The following is a 27,554-nucleotide window of genomic DNA, read 5'->3' as shown; positions in this document are numbered from 1 at the left end:
TGCTGGAGCGAGTGGCCTTCTACGGCATCACCTCCAACCTGGTGCTCTTCCTCAACGGGCCTCCCTATGACTGGGAGGGTGCCCAGGCCAGCCAGGCCCTGCTGCTCTTCATGGGCATCACCTACCTGGTGTCACCTTTCGGTGGCTGGTTGGCTGATGCCCTCTTGGGCAAGTTTGGCACCATCCTGCTCAGCATGGCGCTCTACCTGCTGGGCATGCTGGCCTTCCCCGTCATCGCCGCACCGCACACCCGCCAGGGCCTCTGTGGGGACATCCCCTTGTTCCCCGTAGAGAACTGCTCCTCTCCAGCGGGCAACGCCACCATGGCACCTTGCTCCCAGGTGGGAGCCACCCGCTACTGTGCCACCGCCACCTTCGTCGGACTGGTCCTCGTGGGGCTGGGCGTCGGGTCAGTCAAGGCCAACATCACCCCTTTTGGGGCAGACCAGGTCAAGTATTATTTGGCAGCGGCTGAATCATTTGTGGGTGCCGATCTGAACCAGGGGGTGGCTGTCAGTCATGCAGAGGGGCTTGCCTTGGTGGGATGGACAGCGCGCCTGCTGATTCACATCTCTGTAGGTGTTAAGTCTCAGAGGGAATCCAGCTTTGCTCCTTGTGTAATGCAAGCTGTTAAGTGGTACCCTGTTAGATATAATTTTGGTGTCTGTCTGGTGTCTGATCTCTTGTGACCCTTGGTTTCCTGGTAGCCCTGCCTTACTTGTGGTACCTGACTTGGCTAGGCCATGACCATCTTGAGGAGTTGTACTTAATGGGCATTAAGTGGATTGCTAATTATCTTCCATTGTACCCAGTTGGTACCCAGTTAATTTGACCTCAGAGGTCATCAGGTGAAATATCCGATACACATTTTAGCTTTGACAAAGATAACATGGACCTTCTACGGCAGTGGTCTGAGGTTTTTATCATCCTGTGATAAGGATATAGAACAAACATTTTTTTATGCTTTAGGTATTCTCTGTGTACTGCACTGTGCCCTTGAGCGATATATTTGTGCAGGCTGATGTTGTGCTGGATGACGAGTGAGAAGGTACTAAACATGGTAAACATATTACCTGGGCTGTTCTCATAAGGACATGTCCTGTCAAACGACCTCATTCAGATCCACTTCAGTGCGATCACTCGTCGGATCATCACTGCAGAACCAAGTGGCTTTACAGAAAGTATTTGAGAGACGGCTCATGGTTCACTGGAATTCCCTGTTGCATGTATTTTTTACAATCTTATGCTAAGGTACTATGCAGACTGTGGATGTTGAATTGGGGTATAATTTCTGCGTTACAAATTGAGAATTCCAGATGCTTAGCTACTGAGCAGCTTTTCTAACCAAACCACTCTTGATGGTAAAGCAAGGGAGATACCTCTGATCCAGTTGCATGTCTGTTTGCTGGCTCATTGAGTTCTGGTTAGTGCAGCTGTCAGAAATGCCATGAAATTCCTTGTGAGAGGTAGGATCTACCACAACATCTTTGCCAAACATACCTCTCTTCTCTGTTGTGCAGTTTACATTTGTCATTACTTGGCACTTGGCATATATTAAATTCTGGAGTTCTGGGTGAAAGGCAGTATATAAATGTAAAACATTATTACAGCCTTGGATCGTGTGTCCCTGGTGTATTGGTTCTGTTTAAGCCAGCATGAGCCCATCAAGTGAAATAGCTTTAATATGACTTTATCTTGTAAGGTGTTTTTCAAAACTGACTGCTTATCCCCAGAACACTTTATGAACGTTAAATATGAGAGAGAAATAATGGCAGGAACAGAGCAGAAGAAGAACCATTGCTAATGGAAGTGTAGCTGTTGTAGCTGGGTTTTTTAAAGGCTTTCCCCCCAGGATTTCACGGAAAGCAGTTTTTTGGCTAGGTTTGCGGATAATTCACAGTGATTTATGTAGGGTGAAGCAGAAGAAATACTCCTTTCTGGTTCATAATAATCAGTAGAGCTCTGCTGAGGACTGAATTTTTCCCTTTCTCTGTTTTTCTGCCTTATCTATTGTTAAATGTATTACAGCACACCACTTACCTTGTGCAGTTTTGGGCCCTCTTGGGTGCCTTCTCCCTGCGTAGGAATGTAGCAGACTGCTGGGTGGATGGATATATATTGCTGAGAATAAAGTCTGTCTTCCAGAGTCGCATTCATGGGAGGCCAGAATACAATGCAATACAATGCAAGCATTTCTTGGCTGGACATGTGCTGTTAAGATTTGTCTTTTTTTGAATACCAAACAAAGGAAAATATGAATTGTATCATCGTGTACTTTCGCTGACACGAACCAACTTTCAGATACTTTTAATTACATTTCATTGCATATCTCTTAAAAATTGCCATGTAATTTTTTCACTTTTCATGGATTATTTGCGTGGAGAACCCAAATATAATGAGGGGTTTTTATTTAGAAGAAAAGAATGACTTTGTGGAAAATTGGAAACTAAATTCCAACGCTTATTTTGCTCTGAGATTAAAAAGATGTAGTTTCTTAATTTCTGTTAAATGTATGCTTTTAGAAGTGCCTTTACAAGTAACTAACTCGACTTTAGACAGTTTAGAGTAACTTTTGCCAGTCACCTTAGCAAAAAAGCAGTTACTGTAAACTAGGTATAAACCAGCTTTACTTAACTGAGTTTCTAAATCAGAGCAGTTTTTCTAGAAGGTGCAGGTCGATCCATCGTACAGCTCTAAATCTGAGCTGGTGGTTCTCAGAATAGCTTTTCTAATCATGTGATGAGTATAACCTGGCACTTTCCAGTTCCCCTTTTAAGTGCGAGTGTTCTGCAGTCACTTCCTGTTCAGTGGAGCAGTTGGTGACTTTCAGTAGTCAGGAAACAATGTGACTCTCCCTCCTTATTGTGAAAGCTGGTTTAGCTTCAGCACTGAAGCCACCATTAGTAGTAGACTACTGATCTAGTGTCAGCTATAATTAATCTGTTTTGGGATTATGGTGATTAGAGATGTTAGTTTTAACCCCCCGTAGATCTTCTTTCTGATTTGCTACCAGTCTATAACCTGCCAAAAATCTTACAGCTTTGCTAAAACCATTGCTGTTACAGTGACATTGCCAGAGTCAGGACAGCTTGGAAATCGCTGCTGCAAAGATGGCTGTAGAGTGATTTTTCAACCTTTTTATTTAAAGTATTTATTTGTAGAACTTAGATTTTCCATCCTCTGGGGAAGGATGGCGACAATGTGAAAAGAATTGAAGGTCACTAAGTACAAGTTACTTTTGTTCTTGTTGTTGAACTTCCTAAGAGACTGGTGATGTCTAAGAATCTACAGATAACAGTTTGAAAACTGAAGTTGTGGCATTCACATGAGCAGTACTAATTTGGTCCTGACAGCAATGTGACACTAGTGAGATGAAGCACACTTGAAAGGTGGATTGGCCAAACTTTAGTATAAAAAATTGGTATTATGTAGCAACTGAGTAGTACTGTGTAAGTCTGTTACTGAGCTCTGTCTAGATGCTCTCAAAGAATAACGGGTGTCTGTAGTGCTGGATTAGGTCAGAATTCTGTAAATTTGGCTGCGGAAAACTATTGGCATTGCTCTTACTTTTGTAGGCTAAAGATGAGGGTAAGCTTCATGATTGTCATTGTTTCTGTTGTGTGAGTGCTCAGAGGTGACTGGGATACGTTTGGGGGGTTTTGTTGCATTTGTAGCTTGTGACTGTCAGTTGATTGTAGGAACAAATTAAAACAGGTAGTGTCAGTAACTTTTAAATAATTTTCTTTTTCCTTCTATGTGAGTTAAAACAGGAGACTATAGCTCTGGATCTGTGATGACATGAAGAGGGAGAGAGGGAAGATTATGACACACTGGAACTTTGAAATGTTGGGGTTTAGGAAATAGTTGAGATCATTAGCAGGTGATGTCAGAAATGGGATATCTCAGTGGAATGGGAGGCACTAGATAGGCACTAGCTGCAGCAGAAATAGGAAATCCTGTGGATAACCATTTCTAATAGAGAGCTACGAAATTACTGTGTGACAAACCAAAGCATCAAAATACAGAAACTATGGAAAAGCAATAATGCTGGGATAGATTCCTGGCTCTTTACATAAAAGTCAGGAGAATCGGTGTAACAGAAACTTGATATTTGAGCTTGATATTTTTATTTCAAGCTATACAAAGTGCTTTGGTTAATACTTGGATCGTCTCCTAAGAAAGATGTTGGTGTTGAAAAATCCAGGGGAGGGATAATTTAGCAAGTGATCATCTTTCCTTTAAGTCAGAATGAGGTCCAGGTTTTAACCTTAGGGACCTGTGGAAGTTGCTGTCGGTCAGGTACTTTTAATGACTTCTCATTGGGTGTTGAAACTAAAGGTGTGGTTACTCTTTCTCTCTGTTTTAGTTGCATTTCAAATTCTGTCCTGAGTGCAAGATGTCAACCTTACATCCTAAATGAGTTTAGAGCATTGCAGTGCAGAGTTAAACAGCTGATGTGCCCTCTGCTGAAAGTGGCTGTAAATAAGCTAATGATTACACACTTCCCATAAAGTAGTGTTCCAGGCATGCAGGATTCTTTATCATGAAAACTGTGCTCATACTTACATCTCATCTGACCACAAGCAGTCTGATAGAAATGTTTTGTATTATGAATTTTGATTTGGAGAGCTATTCCTTTACTGTTTCAAAACTCAGTGCTGTGTAGGTCCCAGTTATAAAACTCAGAATGTCACTGTCTTTTTCTTTCTGCATTTGGATTAACAGATTTATCTAGAAAAACACCTTTTGTACTGTAGAAAAATCAAATGTAAGGTTAGATTTTCTTTTGCAAAAGCTTTGTTAGATGTCTTGAAATTAGCAACATTATTTTATTTCCTCTTTAGAGGCCCACCTGAAAGTGGGCAGCATTGACATGTAGCCAATGATCGACAAAGCAGTTGTGGCCAGAATGCTTAGTTACTCATTTCCTTAATTTTTTCATTGGCGGGGGTTTTTGGTGGAGATTTTTTGTGTAGTTTGGTGGGGCAGGGGGTTTTTGTGGGGTTTTTTTTGTCCTTGTTTTGTTTGTTGTTGTTTTGTTTGTTGTTTTGTTTGTTTGTTTGTTTTTTAATTTGCCCTGTAGTTTAAAAGAGGAAAATTTAGGGCAATCGCTTCTTGAGCAGTACAGTAGGTCATTCTGTATTTTTACTGAAGTAGAAGCACTACTGGATTGTTCCTTAGTGTTCTTGGAAAAGGATGTGCTACCCCATTTAGTAAGGAAAACAGGTGTGAAAGACTGGAAGGATGCAGAACAGTGAACTGGAGACTCAGGACTGGATATTATGTACTGAGAGTTGATCTCAATAAGTGGCAGCTGTCCAACACTGGTATCTTCTGTGGAAATTGTCTGAATACGAGCTCATTTGCAAAACTGTGTGTTACTTAGAGCAAATAAATTGTGTATATTTGATAGTTGCTATTGTTCATTCGAGTCAGGGCACCTTGGAAACCGTTTTATTACAGTGTGTTCATTCAGTGACAGGAAGCCTTGCACTCCAACCATGGCATTTCACTGATACTGTTTGCATTTTCCTCATGTAAGGATTTTAACTAAAACATGGTAAATCTAAAAAGATGACACTTTTCATACCTTTTAGGCACTACTGCTATTTTTAAACTGGATGTTTTTTTGTGTGATGGGGACAAAATCTTTTAAATGTACCTGTTTTGACTTTCAGTGCAGGGATGTGGAACCCTTAGAAGCCCACAGGACAGATTCAGTCCAGGACCCACATCACCCTTGTGCCATTTACATGCATCATTTTCCTGCTGCAGTTGCTGGTAGGATGTTAAGGATATAATGAAGTTGGTGCTGGTACCACAAGGAGAGTGCTGCTATGCTTGAGCACAGATGAAATTGAGCAGAGGGAGTGGTAGATTTTTCTTTCTGCTTGGGTGATTGGAAATAATGCAAGCATAAGAAGGAAAAGAAGAGTTCCTGCAGTTTTGTGAAAAATACTTGTGCTTGATAAAAATTAAATAATAAAATTTGAACGTGGTTTTCTTCTTCTTGGTCTCTTATTAAAATGTAGCGTCTACTTATGAAGAGAATAAACCGATCCATTTTGTGCTGCCACACAGCTCAAGTAATAGCCAGCCAGGGGAACTTTGAGTAGGCTGCTGTAAATGTAATACAGCTAATATTTTGGGTAGCCAATGTGACATTTGAAAGGAACTACAAGGATTGCCTTTTAACTCTACTGTGTTTTTCTGGTTTTGGTGAGACATTCTTCCACTTTGACAAGATACTCCAAGACACATCTTTGACAAGGTGTGATTTTTAGTGCATATATATCCTTAGATAAGGAGGCAGAAAATGGATTTTTCTCATTGTAAGTTGGTGGTGTGTCTGTCACTTGAGATAGTGCATTCACTTGAGATAGAGCATTCCTTTTTGGTCCCTGTTTCAAAAGGGATACTGGGGATGGGGAAGGAAGCTTCAGGGAAGGGCCACTGACTTGGTGAGCAGTTTCCATGCAAGGAATCATCAAACAGTCTACAAGTTCCTATCTCTGAAAAGGCAGAGAGAAGGAAGATGGGACAGTGGTTTGTGGAAATAGTGGTCAGGGAGAGAGGGGCAGAAAAAGCCCAGGCATGGGATGAAGGTCAGCTGTGGTCTGTTGGTTCCTGGAACTTGGTAAAACACGGGAGTCTACTACAGGGCAGGTTCAAAACGTACAGAAGGAGGTGGTTCTTCCCACTGTTTAATTAGCTGGGGAACTCATTGCCACAGGATGTTATGGATTCTAAAAGCTGATCTGGGTTCAGAGGCAGGCTGGACAAGTTCAAGGAGAGATCTGCTGTGTTTGTTAAGTAGATAGAAGCTGTCCTTGGTTCAGGAGCTTGGGAGCTAATGAGTGGAAGCTGGTGTAATACCTGATAGAAGCATCATGCTGTGCTTGCCCTGTTCTTACCTGTTTCAGAGTTTACTTTCCCAGCTTTTCTTTGCATAGATGTGAGCAAAGTCATTTGTAAGGGGGATGATGTGAAGTCATCTTCCTTGCAGAAAGTATAAGAGCATTGAGGCTTTATGACTTAGAAATGGAAAGTTCATAAGATAGATTGCTAACTCTTTATGTAAGTTGGAGCACTGTGTTTACAGCATAATTGTTTGCTAATATCCTGCTGCCATGTGGGCTTCAGAAGGAACTCCTAGCTTGATACACTACTGCAGGTGATGACTGCTAACATTAGGAAATGAGTACCAAGTTGAAACTGGAAAGGGAGAATTATTTGGATTTAGGCTCTGAGATTGTATTTGTGTTGCTAGCAGACCTATCCAAATGGCTAACAATGTTATGAACTACGCAGAGGAATAGATGCCTTAATATTTCTTTTGTTAGGCGTGGTTAAATGGTACAGATGGATTTGTGCACCACTGAGAAACTTGAAGCTGTAAATCAGAACTGAAAATATTAAAAACTTACTTCAAGATACAGCTTGCTTTTCATATTGCAAACTAGACACAGATCTTCGGAAGATGTGGCAAATGAGGAAGGGAAACTTGCAATTAGAAATAAAAACCAACTGACTCAGCAAGACTGGTACACGGCGCTGCCTTGCTAGTCACTGTTAATGGCCTTTCAGTCAAAAAGCAGTGACAAATGTGACATTACAAACTCTTCTAAAAACTAGTTGATCTTTTTAATGTAGTTCAGATTTTAACTTGCATAATTTCTCTTACATCGTATCTTATGAGTGATGCTGGGTTCCTGTGACTTAATTAGAAAACATGGGGTGACTTATGGCAGGCGATAGAGAATAAAGAGCGATGGTGAAAACGGTACAGGATAATTCTGTAGACCAAGGATGCCTTTACTTTCACTGGAGAGACACTGAGAGCTTCAAGTGGAAAAACAGCTCTATAAACAGTGCTGACTTGATAGAGGGATAAATGTTTACTGAGGCCTTGTGACACCTCAGGCAACCCAAATTTAATCATTTTTTTTAAAAAAAAGGTCAGAATGGCAAGTCTTCAATTGATGTTGTGATGAGAGGCATTAGGACTGTGTTAAAATTTAAATTTGTGCTTTAACTACCAAGTAGTCATTTGAGGCTTAGAAAGTGCAATATGGTTAACTGTTACATGTACACAGTTGGAAGAAGCAATTGTTTCGATACTTCTAATACATTAATTTTTAGGTAGCTTAACTTCTATTTTTTTAAACTAACAACTTAGCAATTTCAACCTCTGTGTGGACTGTGGGACATTAATCTGAGGGAGCTTTGTCTAGAGAAATGTCCAAATGAGAGACAGTGCAGTAGGAATAATAAGGGCCTCCATGGGGAAGCTATGTACTTTAGTATTGTATGACTTTTATTCCCATGCTGAATTTCTAGAAGGTCACTGATATAATGGGGTAGCTCAGTAGGGTGTCATTTCATCAAATACCACGCTAAGCCCAAAACATTTAAATCATTTCAATATGACTCTAAATTAAACCTAAACTCTTCAGTGCATTGAACTTGACTGAATTCTAATAAACAGGCTTCATTTTCTTCAGAAATTGAATGACTTGTTTTTAATCTTTTCCAGGTCAAAGATCGAGGTCCAGAAGCCACAAGAAGATTTTTTAATTGGTTTTATTGGAGCATTAACTTGGGAGCTATTCTCTCTCTGGGAGGCATTGCATACATTCAACAGAATGTGAGCTTTGTTGTTGGATATAGTATCCCAACAGTTTGCATTGGGATTTCATTCATGGTTTTCTTATGTGGTCAGAGTTTCTTCATCACAAAACCGCCTGATGGTAGTGCCTTCACAGACATGTTTAAAATTCTCGCATATTCTTGTTGCTCAAGAAAGAGACATGTGGAACATTCAGCCAATAGGTTTGTAATGAGCTCTTTTGTATAGTCTGAATTCAGTGAATCAGCCTAAGAGTTGGAACTAGTTAGTTCAAACCAGCTGGCAGTAAGTCACACTAGGCAGTACACTAGAATATGCAGTTTTGCTTTGAGAGCTGGAAGACTGAAGTCCTGGAGGTGTTTTCTGAGAGTTCTGGGATGAACGTGGGGCACATTTTGAGATCACTGGATCCCCATGCTGCAAGATCAAGTCTGCTGTTTTCCATTGAATGCTGTATCTTGCCAGTTCAGAGTTTCTGAACACATAATGTAATCCAAATATGCTGCTTTTAAACATTAGTTAAGTTTCTTCTCTGTTTAGATATGTTTTTGGGAAGCCTTCTGATTTAAAAAACACTATAATCTGCATTTATGTTGTAAGTGGCTTGATAGGTAGCTAAAATGTTTGCTGGGTTTCTGCTTTCCAAGTTTCTCCATCCTCAAGAGATGCCCATGAAATACTGGTGGCTGAATTTAGTCAGTGATGATAAGAGATGTCAGGTGCCCCCTCTGCAACAGGCTTTCATGTATTCAGATTGCAAAGCAATTCAATGAATTAGAATAACCTATGTTTTGTGGTACTGTTTCTTTAGTTCTACATATTGCAGTGCCAGTTATTTATGCATGGTGGGAAATAAGGACATTTTATAATGGAAGTTTTCAGCTTGTGCTTTAACCTGCCGCTGATCCATTGTGGCCTAGTTGTTTTGCTGTTAAGAGTAACTTATTTGGAAATGCTTGAGCTTTTTATAATGAAAAGTGCTACCAGATTGCCAGTAAAGTCAGATTTTGTTGCTGTTTAACTAAACGTTTCAAATTCTTTCCAAAAGTGAAGGCCAGGGAGTACTTCAGCAACCTCGCAAGCAAAGCCTCTTTGAGATGGCCAAGCTGTCTCGTGGGGGCCCATTCAGAGAAGATAAAGTAGAAGACGTGAAAGCTCTTGTCAAGATTATCCCTGTCTTTTTGGCTTTAATACCTTACTGGACAGTGTATTTTCAAGTGAGTAGTACCTAATGGTTACATTTTTATTTAACGTGTCTAAAGCCCAGGATTTCATTAGAATGTCATTAAAGCCCATAACTTCCTCATCTCCCAGTTGCATTTGAAAGGTACTGGGGGTGCTACCATTCAGTTGCAGGTCTGAGCTTGTTATAAATCTAACTCCTGCCTGAAAATTGTCCCCCAGAGCAGTTACCTGGAGGAAACACAAAAGCTTTTGGGGGATGCTGTTCTGTAAGGTCTACTAACAGTTAGCATTCAGTAGCTGGCATTCTAAAGAAGATGAATATTGAGGATTTTTCAGCACCTCTTGTATTGACAGTTTGATTTGTTTAATACCCATGCGTTCAATACTAACTGTTTTTCTTTCAAATACCTGGGGTTGCATCTCAGGAATCATTTTAATAATATTATGTTAGCAAAACCAATACCGTGTGATAGTAGCTGCTTCTGAATTTTTTTATTTGCTAGATAAAACTACTATGGAAAACTCTGAGCTTACCAGTATGCCAGAGTATCTAATTTCTTAGTTTTGTGGGGGCTTATTCATAAATCTGAAACTTACCCTGAAGCTGAGACATGAAAAATGGCTACTAAGATAACTTTCAAATAATATTTTGACTTAAAATCATTAAAATGATAGTTAAAACTAACAGTTGTACAAATTTCCATATCTTAAATACTGCGCTCTGATTCATCTTGCAGTTGATTTGGATAGGTCAGGGTAAGTGGTCTAGATTTTGTTTTAATTAATTCCTTTCCGGTTTCTGAATTAGAGTAGCAAATAATTTTGAGAGTAAAATATGTAGAAGCTGGTTCAAGGTCACATGAATGATTCTTTGTGCTTTTAGTAAAAATGTAAGGGTTAAAAAAACATCTTGTACTGTTCTAACAAGAATTATTTTTGTTTTGCTATATTAGCACCTTACCTCTGGTGTAATCTTTTTAGTCATTAAAAACATCTTGCTCTCAGTACTCCCTGTCCAAGTAATCTCCACTCATCTTTCTGAATGCTAGATGCAGACAACGTATGTGTTGCAGAGTCTCCATCTGAAAATTCCTGAGATATCAAATGACACCAACTCTATTCATACGGTAAGTGGGGCAAAATAAGCGACAAGTATGTTTTACTTAGTTGAAAGGCAAAATAGGTAAGTATTGTACCAAAATTCCCAGCAGTTCAGGGAGTGACTAAGGGGAATTGATGGCCACAGACTTTGGGTATTTAGAAGCATGATGCATAATACAGAGATTTTGGCATATCTACCGGTATATGGAGTTCACCCCATCCTGTTTTGAAAGTATTCAGCTAATTTTCACTGCTTTAATTAAGCAAGTCTTTGTCTTTTAGCAGGCAAAGTATAATCTTCGAAGAAAGGTTATAAATCTATATGCTCTAAGTTTTCAAAGTAGTACAGAAGCATTCCTACAGACTCAGTAGCAATACCCATACTTAAGTGAAACGTTACTATTTTCAAATTTGGAGATACATTTGTAACTTTATACTGCTTAATCGATAATCACTTTACCTTGAATCAGTTTAGCACATTGAAGGAAGTTGTTCAATCGATATTTTTCAAGAAAGGCTGGCATCACGAAATTGCAGAAACAGTTCTGAGAAATAAAAACAAAAAGTAGGAATGTAAGTTATTAACAGGCTTACTAGATGTTCTTTTAAAATTAGGTTTCTTCTGTTTTATTTAAAACTAGTATCAGTAAGACAGAATGGTTTCAGTCTCTTTTTTTACAGATCAAAAATGAAAAATGCTTATACTTAATTTTTCTTTGAACTTGCTTGACTACTGAGCTGCTTCTGAATCACCAGTGTTTAGTGATGCTGGCTCAGAACTCTAAACCAACCAAATGCAAATTTCCTTGCAAATTTCCTCAACCAAGTTCTCAGCTTGTGTATTTGATTTTATTTTTTGCATAGTTTTTGGGCATGGAAAGCCATTGCCACTTTCACTTCAAGGTTCAGTTTTGTCATGGTTGAATTGCATGTTCATTTAAAAATAAGATATTTTCTTATTCAAAAATGCTAATTAGGTTTGTGTTGTAGTTGCATCAATTTTAATTGTGGATTGCATTCTAGGTGGTTGTTTTTATAGTATGTACCTAATTCTACTTTAATACACGTTAGTATATTCACATTTTGGTATGTAACCCGTTTTACTCTTTTCACTGAGCTTTTCACAATTCTTTATGGCTCGCAAAGGAGAGAGGACTCAGGTTTTTTCCCACTGGTATGAACCATGTGATTGTCTGGTTGCAACATCATTTTTGGACTGGAGAAGGGAATTTCCTTTCTTCTAACAAAGTGTCCTATTGTCTGAATATTAAAAATAAAAATTCTGTCAGTGCCTCAGTTGTGTGGTGGTTCTTGTTTTGTTTTGAAATGCTTTGCTGTAATCTGACAGCATAATTCACATAGGTTAATTTGATTTTTACTGTCTTCCTTGGTATGCGGTCACCTGAAGGATGCTGACCTGCAGTCTGCATTATGGATGTAGTGTCTGTCAAAGCAATTCTGAGTACTTTGGTTTCTCCAAATTGAAGTGATTTGAGGTAATTAAGAAAAGGGGTGGTAATACAACATTTTACACAAGCAGCATTGTACCTCTTCAGGTCCAGGTTTTCCTTAAGCTCTAAGTACCTCTGCCCAACACTAATAAAGACATATTTTCTCATGATATGAAAAGAGTGAAATACGTGCATGCCCTTTTAATTTGCAGGCTTCTGATGGAGTGAAAAATTGAAAACCATACATTTTAAACAAAAAAAAGCACCCCACAAGTGATTGATTGCATAAAATACAGCAGTGCCAGAGGCATTTGGTATTTCTCTTCTTCCTTACCAAATTCAGCAATGACAGAAATTTCCTACGTCCTTGACTCTTAATTACACAAATCAGTCTTTGCACAAACTGTTACACAGGTTAAGGCTGGTGTGATATTTGAAACAGATGAAAAGGTGAACGGGAGAGAGGAAAATTGACAGTTTGAAAGTGTTGCTATGTATTTCAAAATAAGCAAGAAATTCACTGGCTCAGCAGAATTCACTCTGCAGTCTTCCAAGTATCTGAAGATTGCTAAGCAGTGTATGTAATATTCTGCATCAAACTGCTGAGTATTTTCATATAGCCAAACCAGCTTATTATTCCATTTTCAAATCCATGATCTGGAAGTGGGAAATGTTAAGGAGAGGTTGGGATGAATTCAGTTTTATCATCATCATCATCATCACTTCTTGGGGCTGGCAAACTGAACCAGAAAGCACTTGCCTGGGTTTTTTGGAGAACTACAATGACAACTGTAATGCAGAGCAAGAGAGCAATGACTGCTGTTAGAACACATTTGCATGCTGAGAGTGCTAAAAACATATTTTTGAATAAGAAAATACCTTGTTTTTAAATGAACATGCAATTTCACACTGTTCTAATTGCAATTTTGAAAAATACCTCCAAGCCAAGCATTTTTAGAAATCTTCTTGTACTTTCTTGGTTTGTTAGCTCAGAACAGATGCTAAATATTATTAACCTTGTCTCATTCATACAGGCAGGGATTTTATTGTCAGTTACTGAATCTTGCAAATGAGAAAGGCCACATGTATTACGCAAGACTCTTCATCTGACAAGTGTAATGTAATTTCAATTGAATTTTGTATTACACCAGTAAAGCTCTGTTTCTGGTCTTCTGTGGCATGTTTCTGAAAGTTCTAAGCCCAGTAATAGAAGATTTACAGAACCTGGCTATTAAAGATTTTTCATGACTGAAGTAGGAAAAACGTTTAATTCTGTCACACTGGAAGCACAATCGTAGGGACTATTTAATTGCATTAAATCACTTCCTGACCTGTGTGCCATTAATACGGACTTCAGATGCTTTTAAAAATGTATCTTGGGTTATATTCATTTAAATAATCTGCACAGTTTTGTTTACTAGATCTGGGTGGCACAATCCATCCTTCCTCAGCCAAGTGTTCTGTGACTAAAAAATCTTAATGGCAGAAAAGCTCCCAGAGGACAGTGATTTTTTTTCCATTAAACGTATTTCAGGATGTAGGCAGAAAACCTTGGGTTTTGCGATCATGCTAATGGCCATCTCATTTTTCAAAAGAAATTCATGTAGTTTTAGTTAGGTACTTAACTTCTGTTTTAACAAGAATTAATTTAGAATAAGGACCTAAAATATGAAGCCTCTGAAACTTAGCAATCTTTAAAAAAATAATCCTTTGCAAAACGTCTTTGCCGAGTTCTGCATTTTGTTTTCTCAGAGTACTCTCTTCATCTGCCCAGTAATTTCTTATTCCTCATTTTCCTTGGAACTATGTGCAGTATTATTTGCTTTTGCATAAAGAACCTTTCTGCTCTGAACACTTGATGTTCTTCATTTTCTGCGGAAACCTCCTACACCCTCCCTCCACCCCCAAAAAATCCCCAACACCCATCAGCACAGCTGGAGATGCATCTTGAAAGTAAGAATGTGCAATAGTGGTGGGGTTACTGTGGCGAGGAATCACTTGTGCTTCTGAGCTAACAGAATTATGAACCGCCACATTAAATGAACGGCTGTTTGTTTTCCTCAGCTTTTATCCACTCTTATTTCTCTTTTCCTATCAGTGCACTGTGGTTTCTTCCTTTGTTAAATAATAGTAAAACCCAACCCTTCAACATGGAATTGCTAACTCAAGTTGTCTGTTGTTTCAGTTTCCAGCAGCCTGGCTGACGATGTTTGATGCTGTGCTTATTCTGATCCTAATACCCTTAAAAGATAAATTGGTGGACCCCATTTTAAAGAGGCATGGCTTGCTCCCGTCCTCACTGAAGAGGATTGCAGTTGGAATGTTCTTTGTAATGTGTTCTGCGTTTGCTGCAGGTAAGAAAACAACTTTGAGGTCTACTTGCATAGCTATTTATTCACCTACCTGCAACAGCATCTTTAAAAGCCTTTGTGAATCTTGAATTCAAGATTATTCACAAGTCTTTTTTCATGGGATAGTTGGAATGCAACAGCATGGATGCATTTCCCACAATGATTTTATCCAAAAACTTACTGAACTGTTTTGACCATTTGCAGTAGAATTGAACCATTTTTCCTGCCTGAAATAGACTTCAAGTAGACTTTTTAAAACACACTTGTTAGTTAAGGGCTGCACATACAGTGTTACTTTCTAGTATGCTTGGTAGAGGAGAACTATTTGTTTTCTGACCATATTTTCTCAACAAATCCATTAGCTTCATGGTCAGGGTTTGGGTTCCCTGAACAAAGTGTCCTGCATTTGGATATAAAGCTGTTAGTCCTCCTGAAATAAACTTTATAGTATTGTGGGAGTCCACGTTGTCTGATTTACTAACCATTTATCTTGAAGTTCAACATTTATTTATCCTGAAAAACAAATTAGTTCAGAAATAAATATGTTCCTTCGTATAGTGTGAGTTCTAAGTATTAAAAGAGTGAACTTTTTCCTAAAATCCTTTCCCTTGATCTGAAATAATAAAGTAGGTTATGGCCAAACAAGAGTTTCCTCCCACTTTGTTTTTTTTCTCCTCTACCTTAATGTTCCCCAATGTTTGGGAGTTACTGTAGTGTAAAACAGCTTAGCCAAGGCATGAAAGGAAAAAGAGGGCAACTCTGTTCGAGCCATAAATCAGCTGCTTTTGAGATGATTTAAAGTTGTTAAACACTGCTGATGTGGAACTGAACATCTCTGAGCAACGCTTCATAGAACCTATAGCCTTCGCCTAGAATCACTGTAATGAACATATTGATAAAGCATTATAGCATTAAATAAATTAATTTCAGCACTTGTGATCCCCTATATTTCAGAGAGAGGGACACTTTATACGGCTATTAAGATTTCTCTCAATGAGAGAGATAATTACCTTATTAGGCCAAGGTCACTTTCTATGTGGGCAAGTAAAGTTCTTAAAGCAAAGTCATTTAAACTTAAAAAAGGAATGTTTCTTTTATTCCATGTTACTTAGGATACTGCTACCAGCAACAGAAGATGATGTAAAACAGTTAAATGTCAGCTCTTGAAATAGAACCTGATGGCTCACATATAAGTGAATTCAAAACCAGCAATATCTGTCTTTATTAGTACTGGGGAAAAGCAGCATATCGAGCTATCATAGCTGAGTTGGGGAATGGTTTCCTATAGCAGATTTCTTAAAAATTTCAAGTGCCTTCTAGTTTTCTATTCACCTAGAAATGTGACTCATGATTTTGTTGGTTTGATCCTGCCCTAACTCTTCCACAGTTGAAGCTGAGAAGGTGAATTCTTTTTGGGTGGTTATCTGCAATCTGGTTGGAAAGTTTAACCTTTGGAGTAACACAACATCCCTTCATCATAACATGAATTTAAGAGCTTCAGCTGCAACACATTTGGGGCATAGGAAACTGTTTATTTCAACCATGGGGGAAAGCTGCTGTTGGTTTATACGTTTCATAAAATGTTTATTTTCTCATTAAATTATATTTATAGAAGCCATATTTTAATATTCTTAAAATACAACATTACTTCCAACCATTTCTGCTTTAGAGAGAGGTACTGATTAAAAGCTTAAATGTATGAAGATGTTTATATCTTAACTTGCAATTTTGGAAGTATCTTAATGATTTGTTTGTGCCATTTTAACTTACTTATCTAACTGGCATTAGTTCTGGACACTACTTAGGCTGCCTATTAGATTGTCTATTAGATTATTTTATATATCTTATAAACTGTGAGAATACAACTGATTAGATTTAATGAACATCTGCTGTGCTTCATGCATTTTATCGTAAATTCTGTGCAGCAGTATTTAAGGTTATTCAGCTGGAAAATCTACTTCATTTATAGACTTTAAACAGTTATATCAAGATTCTTTGAACTACTGAATCCAAGATGAAATTTGAAGCTTGTCTGTCAAAGGCTAAGAAAGAAGCAGTGGGTTTCTAGATTCTAAAGTACTTGGTTTTGAAGATAAACTTGTGGCAAAGTTTGGTATATGGTCGTTATGCTCCTATGTGGCTAAATGCCTCCTAAATCTGCTTATGCTGTGAAGAGCATCAAACACATTAAGGATCACTAGATGTTCTGAGGTGCAGTAATTTGGTGCTGAGTGTATGTGAATGAAATTACGTCTGAGTTCTTAGCTGGCTGTTTACATTTTAATGGAGTTCCGCTCTGAAATGTTTGCCAGCTATATTAAAACCTCAAGAAATCCCACTCTATTTGTATTATATCAGCTCTTTATAGTTCAGAGGGCACTGAGGTGGCTGCAGAGCTAAAGAGAGATACCTAAAAATAAGATGGGTAAGTGGTCACCTAAAAAGAAGTGAGGAAGGTAGAGAAAATATGGTTGCCTGGCACTAAGAGATACTAAGTTCAAAACAGACTTTACCTCAAAACCAGATGTTATGGAAGTAAACACTCATTTGAAGAAACATTCTGGGACCTCAAGGTAGTATTTTAACAAACTTGAGTAATTCTGTCCTGTTTTCCCTATACAATTCTTGTGTCTCAGAAGATGAGACTGTAGAGCTGTTGCGAGATTTCATACTTGAGTAGATTTTTGAATGGCTATGAATGAATAAACACGGGTTATACAAATGCAGCTTTCCATCCTTTTCAAAGTACTTTATAAGTCACTTGTTAATGTGTGCTCCCTCAGTCTGGTTTTCAGAGCTCTAGGTCTAACTCCCTACATGGTGAAATACAGTGTTATTCTTAAGGATGTGATTGCCAGAGCTTCTTGCTCAGTTACAGCCTCACCTACAGCCTGTGAATAGGGACTACAGGGAGATTTCCTCGTGCTTTCTTCTCAGCTTGTGTCTCTTGCCATGACCAGGACTAATAAGAAACTGCATGTTGTGGAATGACATAGTTTTGGCAAACATCAGTCATTTCCCTTGGAACTCTGTCACTCAGATGCTGATCTGGTTGGCCACCTCAGGGTTTGTACGTCACAGATTGGGGAAGAAACAGGAGAATGAATATTGTGCATCAGAAATTGCCTGTGCTTGTTGATATGAAAAGTGCTTCAGTAACTTCAGTCAACATCATATTAAATGCCCATGTCATCCTTTGGCTGCCTCTAGGAAAGAGAAAGCTAGAAGCGAGGCAGCAGATGTAATCACTTGTACATGGTATGATCTGCATGCAGCATCGTGTTTGTTATCTAAGCCTTATACAATTATTTTTGTAGAGGAGTGATATTTTGCGCCCCAAGATGAGGTCAGATCTTGGCTCAATAAGTAGAAGGAGACCAAAACTGACAGGCACTAAATGGGAGGCCATGTGTGTAACACATATTACAGGAAGGAGTGTCACTGACTCAGCCTTGCTTCTCTGGATTGGTGATGAATAAATCCACTTTCTTTTCAGGGCTATTAGGAGTTCTTTTATAGAGGTCCCTTCTGGGTGAAGAGGGGAGTTTGGTTAAGTATGAGCTATTCTGTGCATTTTATATTACAGTGAGGCAAATCCTTTAGTCTGGGCAACTTCAACAAAAACCCTACAGCATTATTTGATAGTCGCTTTCTGCTCTACACTGTTACATTGAGCAAGCTAAAAATTGTTACATTTTACACTATCATGTCTGGTTTTTATTCTACATGAAGTGCTTTCTATGCAGTGTATTGCTCATAAACCAAGCTTTAATGAGCTTTTGGATCTTTTGGGATGATAAGTGTCATAGAAATGTCATGATCATATTCACAGAAGGTTTTCATAGTTCTACAGGACTAGTGTAGCCATTTCAATAAGCACAATGGCTTCTAATTTGTTAATACTACGGTGGCGGATGCAACGGTTTAACACTGCAAAGCAGTAGTGTGTGAAAACAAGATTGTCTTTAAAAAAAACCAACATAGTTTATATGAGAAAGGCCTCAGCTAATCCATCTGGAAAATGGGTAAGTATTCGTATAATTATTGCTATTGGATAAGAATGTAGTCACTAATTCTATGGTGGAAGAACTGTATGTCTTAAAATAAAAATAGCAAAAGTAGTCTGAAATGCTTTATGTGAGGAAACAAGGAAATACATATTCCTATTTCATAATTTGTATTTGCAATGCAGGACTGATCCTAGCTTAATTCTTAATATGAAGAAACAGTGTTTGCATCTTAGGCCTATCTTATTTTTCTCTCCCCTCCCTGTAGGAATTCTGGAAAGCAACAGACTGAAAATTGTAAAGGTCAAAACAATTAACCAGACAATTGGAAATGTTACGTACCATGCTGCAGATCTGCCGATATGGTGGCAGATTCCTCAATATGTGCTGATTGGATTCAGTGAAATATTTGCAAGTATAGCAGGTAAGAGTCCTGGTGTTCTAAATCTGCTGTCATATCTCTCACAAGGGATGGATTCCTAGAAAAGAAATATTTACTTTGCAAATCATTATAAATAAGTTCTAATGTTCCCAAATGCAGTGTTATCCAATATAATTAATACAAGTGGCAAAGCACACATTTGAAAATCTATGTAAGAATATGTTTTCAAGACTGAATTTCAAGCAGAGCAACATTTAATATTTGCATGGTGCCCAGTTAGCATTAGATATTTGCACACCCTAGTGGAAAACAATATACTCTTTCAATATTGCATGTGAAAGATTAGCTTTAATGCAGCATGGTTTCCTCTGAATTCTCCTCTGTGCTACAAATAAAATTTGTGCTTTGTAGGTTTTTTTTACTTAAAAACTGAGCTCACAGTTTAGAAAGCCAGTTAGTCAGTGGAAACAGCTTTCTGAGGGGAAAAAGCAAGACACAGACCATCTTCGGAAAGATTTATCACCAGTTTAAATTCATGTTACCTGAGATTTTACATCTCTGAAATAATAAAAGTTATGTGCCACTTAATCTAAACTATATTTTGTGAATATTAATGATGAAATAGCTATTTCTGTACCACTTTATCTGCTGTATTTAGAGATGAGTTTTTCTATAACTGCTTTAGTACTTCAGTGCGATACTGGGGAAACTGAAACGCTTTGATTCTTGCCTTTCTTGAACAAATGCAAGAGATCTTAAATTTCTTAATAGTGTTCTGTGTGACGTGGTGAACAGCTGTGTGATCGTATTGATTTTAAGCTGAAAGTGGGAGGAGAGGGCGAGTAGCACTATAAAATCTTATTTTCTGGTCTGCTTCATATCCATGCAGGGCTCATTAGCAGGAAGGAAGCACAGGGAGTTTATCTGTTGTCACTGTGGTATGCCTAACGCTGGTTCATGATGATTGAACAAGTGAAATTCTGTTATGAATCTCTTAGTGCAGTGTTTGCGTATCCAGTGCTTGGGAGCAATGCTTAGTTACCAGGAACAGAAACCTTGCATCATCGAAGAAGTAGCAGTTCTGGTCCAACTTAAATAGAATTGCAGAGCTACCCGATGTAATACATTGGAGCTCCTCCAGTGGCTTGGTTTAAAAATAATGTAGTATTTGCTTAACTATAGTTACTTATTAATGTGGTTCGGAATATTGCCCTTTGAAGATCAGCCCTTCCAGCTGGCCATACATACGGCTCTTTTTCTTCGACCCCTCAGACTTTCCTGGTTTCGTTTCCCCTGCAGGAGGTTATTTCCATTCCTCACGCTGGGCAAGCACAGTGGGCTCAAATGAGATTCTCGAAGCCTGTAAGATCTTGCTGGCGGCAGCCCCAGCTGTCACACGGCCCATTTGTTCCCCTCTTAGTCAAACAGGGAACCTCTGCTCCACCAGGTTTCTGGTTGCGTGCCCTCTGCTGCCATCGTGGCTGTTAGGAAATGAAACAAGGTGTTTGGATGGCTTGGCAAGTAGAAGAAAATGTAGGGTTTGAGGATTTTTGGCTGTCTGCTCATTTGCTCTAAGCTTTTCTTCCAGCTCTCCAACCTGGGATTTCACGTGACTGGAAGAATTACACATATCCATCATGTATTAAACTCTACCTTAGTTATTGAACATGTTCCATTAAGTGTGAACAGTAGCCGTCCCAGATCCTAACACATATAAAAATCTGAAGATAGAAGTCTTGCTTAGTTGAGTTACTTATAAAAAAGGCTGCATTTAGCATTTTTATCAAAGGAGTAAAATGAGTTTGTGATGTTTAGTTACAACTGTAGGGATTGTGCCAATTAAATCTGAACTCAGACAAACAAGTGACTTACCAGAAATGCAAGTGTTCACGCAAGAATAAATACATTTCTCCCTCTTACGCATTCTTGTTTCCCTGTCAGTCTTTGTTACTGGTTTATAGGTGTTTGCAAGGAAAAAATAACAAACCTATCTGCAACTTGCTGAAAGGTCAAGGACTTGATGCATTCTGTTTGGTGACCTCCAAACGGAGGGTTGTTTTTTAAACTGCTTCAGCAGACTTCTTCAGATAAGTCGAGTCTTTAAGGCTTACACTGTTCTTATGTGAATACCCTGCTGTTCTGCGCTCCCTCGGTCTGTACCAACAGCTTTACAACTTCAAAACCTGTTGATCCATGTTAAGAAAAATGCAAATGCTTCTCTTCCTTTGAACGAGAATGTCTATGTAGGTCTTAATTGCTTTGTGTATTACACTTTCATTTGATTTGTTTTACAAAGCTTTCTTTCCTGCCTTCTGATTGTTATCTAAACTGAATTCTTAGTATCTTTAAGGAGGCCTCTCTAGACTTAATAGAGTATACTTTACCAATTTGATATTAAAAGTTGATAAAGCCATCTGTTGTGCTATGAAATCCAGCTTTAAAATAAGCAAAGTGTTAATGGTTACAAAGCTATAGTGATTTGGAAGCGCTTACTGTGAACAAAAAGGGACTAAATATCATAAGAGCAGAAACATCTGTTTGGTTTTTTTGTTTACTGGAAAACTGAGCATATTCTTATTAAGCCACATTAGTTACGCTTGGGGTACCTTTAAAAAGATGACACACATTGCATTAATCTTTTGTATTATTCTGTCAATCCTCTTAAAGCACTCTTATTTAACTGGGAATCGTAATCTCACATGACAACACCAACTAGAGGGTTTCATTTCAAAACTGCTTGTTTGAGGTAGCATGAAATCGTTATCAATGGCTGCCAGCAGGCAAAATACCTCTGAAGGCAAAGAAAAGATTTTATATTCTTTATGCCAGATTCAGTATTAGGATTGCTGGAAACATTATTCAGGTTTAGAAAGGTGCCTTATTTTGTTGCAAAATGTGCATAGTGTTACACTCATTTTGGTTCTTGGTTTGAGTCTTAAGATCTTTTCCCAGCAGTAACACACATTTCACAGATACACTGAACGGGAGCGAGAGAAGAAATGGGCCAGATCCTTTCATGTGATCCACTTGAGCTTCACTTGGACTGAATGTGCCAAAGGCTGGTGACCAAAATGTGGCTGACACTCTGGGGACTTGTGGCAGCTGTGATAACTTATCAGGAGATTAAAAACCAAGCTGCTGTATCCTGAGAGCAGGCTACGTTTTTCTTTTTTCTCTCTGAGTGAGATTGGCCAGATAAATATTCCTTGAAAAATCTAAATTGTTTTCTTAGTGACAAAGCATAGAAGACAATATTGAGTTTTTAATTCTCAAAAGAAAGATAATTTTGCTGCCTGCCCCCTTCCCCATTTGCAGATGTCTCTCCATCACTGTAGCGATTTGCTCATCATGGTTTGAATTTACAGGAACCCACACAGCTGAGAGGCACCAAGGCTGTTTCAGTTCCCTCCACAATCACAGACAGGTTGCTGTGGGCCCGCTCTGGTGTGTTTTGTGAAGGAAAAGAGAAGCAGTGCGTTGGTTAGCAGAGATTTCTCAGGTGGCAGCACAGGATGCTGTAGATCCGTGAGAACAGCCAGTTCTGTTTCTGCTACAAGAACAAAGTTCCTCCCTCACAACAGGCAAACTGACTTTGGCTTGAAACGTTAAGCCTTTTCTTGACAAGAAATGCCAGTCTATTTCTATTAAACTCAGTCTGGAGTAGCAGAAGTCAAATAGCAGTACAGGTGTAAATAACACATACCTTTATTATGCGAGACATAAGATTTGTGCCATTTGCAGGCCTGTGATGCTCTCTTTGCCAAGAAAAATGCTAGATGAGTTAGCATTAATTTTCAGTATGAAGCAGACTGTTTTGAAACAAGCATTTCACCTGTCAGAGGAAAAGCTCTACAAAGAATGTATTCGACTGTGTCTTGTGAATAATCCCATTTGATTTTTGACAGGGGTATTATTCTAAAAAGGAGAGTTAATCAAGGGCATTAGTCTTTGCAAGGCAGAGCCTAGACCAGCGTGTTCTGTGGTACTCACATTCAGTAGCACGGGTTTTCAATTTGATGTCACTGGTACATTTTTCTTGGTTTTCTTGGCTGAAATTTGAGTAAGGATAGTTTAAGATTGAAGTCTCATTTCTACAGAGAACGGGCTAGCAAGCAACGAGCTCAGAGAATTCTAGATCAAAATTAAATTCAAACTAATTGCTGCCTTTCCAGCTACAATTAATTCCTCTGTCTGCACGTTCAGAGATGCAAACACTGAGTCTGTAAGAAATAAATGTTCGTGGTCAATGTACAAGGGAGCGTCAGTTCCCGAGTGCGTTGTTCTCAGCAGGGAGTGCCGTGTGCTGTGAAATACTGCACAGCAGATAGGCCATATTGAAACAAGGGACATGGGGAACACGGAAATCGCCAGGTTAGTTAGTTTAATACATTTCGTTGAGGATTATTTTAGACAGAAAAATGAATATGCTGCCTCAGAAGATTTCTTGCTCTTACACGTGTAATATTAATAAGATCGAAGTGAGTGTCTCGAATGTTGTCCATTTAATGGGCTGATATATTGATAACCTTGAACAGGGTCCATAAAGCAATTGGAGGGAGCTGGGAACTGATAGGGATTCACTACTTCAATGCCCTGTCTTCTGAAACCCAAGGCTGGTTTAGTAGTATAAAACTGTAACTTCTCTGTCACTAAACTGTAATGAAAAGCTGCTGTTTCTTAGATCTTCCAACAGCATTTTTTTATCTTTCAATACAGGTCTAGAATTTGCATATTCAGCTGCTCCCAAATCTATGCAGAGTGCTATTATGGGGCTGTTTTTTTTCTTTTCGGGGATTGGATCGTTTGTTGGCTCTGGATTGCTGGCACTGGTGTCTATTAAAGAAATTGGCTGGATGAGTAATCACACAGATTTTGGTAAGTTATTATCAATGTATTCATGGTCTACGAAGTCAAAGGCTTCCTTCAGAAGCACTTAAGCATCAAGCATGTGGAACTGTTGAGTCTCAGCACAGTTATTATGTTTAAAATACAGATTTGTCTGCTGTTTTGTTGAAGTTTCATTTTGATTATGAGTGTGAAGTAAGGTGAGTGTGTAAAATGCTACATGAAAGCATGGGAAACACCCATGTGGTATTTTGCCTCCAAGGTTTGCTGCACTTCATCACTAGAATTTACTTATAAATTTTTGTATTTTAGTAAAAAAATACTTAAATTACGTGTGGAAGAAGAATACATTTGGTATAAAGTACTGAAATTACTTTCTGCGGTAAGGGGGAGTAAAATGTACCCATCTCTCTCTCAGTGGTTATTCAGCTTCCTAGTTTCAAGAGACTTCATCAACATCACCATGTGTTAATTTTGCCTCTCTAGTCTGCTAGCTGTGTGTACTCTTTACAAAGTCCAATGTGTCGTCTGCTTTGTATTGCCGGTTGAAGTTAAAAATAATTATTGGCACCAGTAGGTGGCACCTAGGGAATTTCACAAAAACATACCGTCACCAGTGGGTTAATTAGTTCCAACAGAAGGAGCAGGAAAAGCTCTTAAAATGTGTGCTAGACCTACTGGGTATACACAGCTTAAAAGTGCAGCCTAAACTTACTTGAAATTTGGTGGGAGAGAATTTGCCATTTAGACTTGATTTGCACGCTACCAACAAGTAACGTTGTCTGGAACAGTACATATGGCACAAGTGGTCACCTCTGGTTTATAAGTTGTTCTCTAGAAAAAAATGCAAAAGATGACAAGGAGCCTTAACTTTACAGAATTGTCCTCACCAAATGAAAATTTAATCACACTGAGGCTTTTTTCCCCCAGTCGATTTCAGCATTAGAAGAGCAACTTTTTTTCAGCACTTCTGTATAAAGATAATTCAGTTGATAAGGGCTCAAGAGGATGACAATAAATTCATGCAAATTAATGTATGTGGTATTTGATTCAGTTTTCTAGTCTCTTGCCTTTGTTTTCTGAAGCAGCCTAAGAGAAGACAGTGCCTAATATTCTCTCTGTAAAATATTTAGGTCGTGCTAAATATATCCAGAGCTGGCTAGGACTGGGAGATGTTACCTTTCATGACTCACTGGTCATCTGCTTTGAATCAGCTCCTCAGCTCAGTGGATTGTCCTCTGGACAGCTGTCTAACTGGATATTTCTACCCGTTTTAGTCCAAAGACTCAATGTGCAGTCGAGCCTTCTTAGCACCTACACATCTGGCTCAAAGTTGAAGCACCCAGTGGGGTCATTTCAATTTGTAGCATCCATAGCAGCTACTGGTTGGACTGTTTATGTCAGTAACTGTTCATAACTCAGTTTTCATTTGCTATAACGTTATTGAAAGTTATCAGATTCACATCTAAAATTTATTTAGGTCTTCCAGAGTGGGAACTGTAAGGAGTCTTCTGAATTTTTCATTAGATGCTGTATAATAACCATAAGCACATGCACCAAGTCTCTGCTATTTATGCTAACTTATGATCTCATTTGAGGTACCTGACTGCCTCCAAAATCTACTGAGAAAGTTCGCTCTCTGCTGGCACTTGTCTTGGTTGCTGCCATTGAAACGACTGTTATAACTCTAACAAAACCTAAGATTTCGTGCGCTAAATATCCCATCTCATAAAGGATAATTACTACTCTTTAAACACGTCTGCTCTTGAAACAGAGATTCACATGTATATTGTATTTTAAATGTCAAGGAAAGACTCCATTTAATGTTATTGCGTTTTATTAGAAGTTCCTTTAATTGAATCTTAAGTTTCAGTAATTAAAGTAATTTAATCTGAACACTTATAGGCCTGCTGCATGAACAGCTTGTTAGGATCGATGTATACTTCACCATTTTTACTGTCTCTAACCTTTTTGATAATCATAATGGTCCAATTGGCTGTGGCTCATGTGGCATGTTGGAAACGAGCCACAGTATATTGTTCTTGGAAGTACAGCAATAGTTAGTCCACATTTCCTAATAGAGGAATAATGTTTTAGCAATGAGCTTTCTTAATTTAACATTATTTAATGTGGTACAAGTCACTAATTTATGGCAACTTGGTGGGAGGAGTGTCCGAGGTGAATTGAACCAAAAAGAAACCACGTATGGTTTCATGAATTGTAAACTTGGTTCCAAAGGCGGCTGAGAGGCAATCTCAGTAATTGCTTGCTTTACATCTGCAGAGTTGCCAAACCTTTTCCTTAACAGCATTCATTTTTTAACTCTATTTTTCTTCGACTTAGCAGGGAAGGGAGGTACAGGCCTCCAGATGCAGCAAGACCGCACAGTATTAAGCAGGGCTGAAAAGGTTACTGGAGTAGAAACTCTAGTATATATATAGCACAAAAAATACAATACTTTCCCCAGTTTTAATTAAGCTGTAAAATGTAAGATACTTTTTTCATTTCCTAACCAAAGCCTGATCACTGCAGGGTATTCTCCAGGCTCCTTAAAAGCACGTCTAGTGAAGATGGTAAAGGCTTTAAGTTACTGGCCTGGATGAGCGTAGCTTTGTTTCCAGCTTGAATGTGCTTTTCACTGGGAGCTGTTTCTGAACAGAAATTACTTTTTTCGAGTCCCTTTAGTAGCCACAGCACAGGGATGTTTTCTTTTTTTATTCTTTTTTTTTTCCCTTTTGAAATGAGCCGTCTCCTCTAAAATGGATGTGATCCCTATGACTTACATTACAAAGGAAGTAAATCATACATGAAAATACACGCTGAGGTTTTTAGCTGTTTTATCTGGAGTCAGCAAAGCGTTGCAATTTTGCAGCATAAGAAACCAGACTTAAAACAAGGGGGCAAAGGGGGAAGAAGGGAAGATTTTGAGCCACTAGGGCTGTGTGCATCTTCTCAGAAGTGCCGTCTTTGCTCTGGATAATTACAAATGAAGCTATGCTGTCAGATGGAAATGTGGTTTGGTTTGGTTTTGCCCATGTTTTGCAGGAAAGTCTTCACTATTTAAGCTTGAGAGGGTTGACATTTTTATTTGTATAATCATTATTAATGTTCATTTCTTTTCTCCCCAATTCTTCCCAGGTAACATTAATGGCTGCCAATTAAACTATTATTTTTTCCTGCTGGCTGCTATCCAAGGAGCAACCCTCTTGCTGTTTCTCATTGTTTCTGTGAAATACGACCATCAGAAGTCAAAGGTTAATGAAGTTGCTGCCAATGGGAGGATCTGATACCTGTTACAGAGCAGACTTTGTTACAGCAGCACACGAGGAAGTGGCAGCGCACTCCGAGTCTGCGAGATCTTACCTTTTCTCCAGTGAGGCTCTTACTAGACTTGCATGTTACAAGAGCTCTCGCCCCTGCCCCGCTCTCCTGTACCGTAGGTAAGTGCCTTATGTTGGCAGGGCTCATTTATTGCACTACGTCCTGGAGGAGGACAAACCCAAACCTTGGAAGTGTGTGAACTCTAGGCATTCAAGTCGCTCTTTGTTACTCGTGAGATGTTTACTTAACTCTTCAAAGTTGGGACACTTGCACTTGGAAATG

At 38.7% G+C, this 27,554-nt stretch overlaps 1 protein-coding gene across 1 annotated transcript; it reads left to right on the top strand.

Moving 5' to 3' along the window:
- Window positions 1–5: 5 nt before the first annotated feature.
- Window positions 6–27,554, top strand: SLC15A4 (solute carrier family 15 (oligopeptide transporter), member 4; the record flags this gene model as incomplete). Its single annotated transcript, XM_010189742.1, has 8 exons — window positions 6–449; window positions 8,537–8,832; window positions 9,678–9,846; window positions 10,864–10,941; window positions 14,552–14,720; window positions 18,993–19,148; window positions 23,823–23,981; window positions 27,090–27,554. Coding segments are annotated over 8 exons (1,620 nt in total), but the record flags the coding sequence as incomplete, so codon positions are not given.

Source organism: Mesitornis unicolor, unplaced genomic scaffold, assembly GCF_000695765.1.
Source record: "Mesitornis unicolor isolate BGI_N332 unplaced genomic scaffold, ASM69576v1 scaffold27218, whole genome shotgun sequence".
Taxonomy (NCBI): Eukaryota; Metazoa; Chordata; class Aves; order Mesitornithiformes; family Mesitornithidae; genus Mesitornis; species Mesitornis unicolor.
The sequence above is the reverse complement of the archived record's forward strand: the minus strand, read 5'-3'. Positions and strand labels throughout refer to the sequence as shown.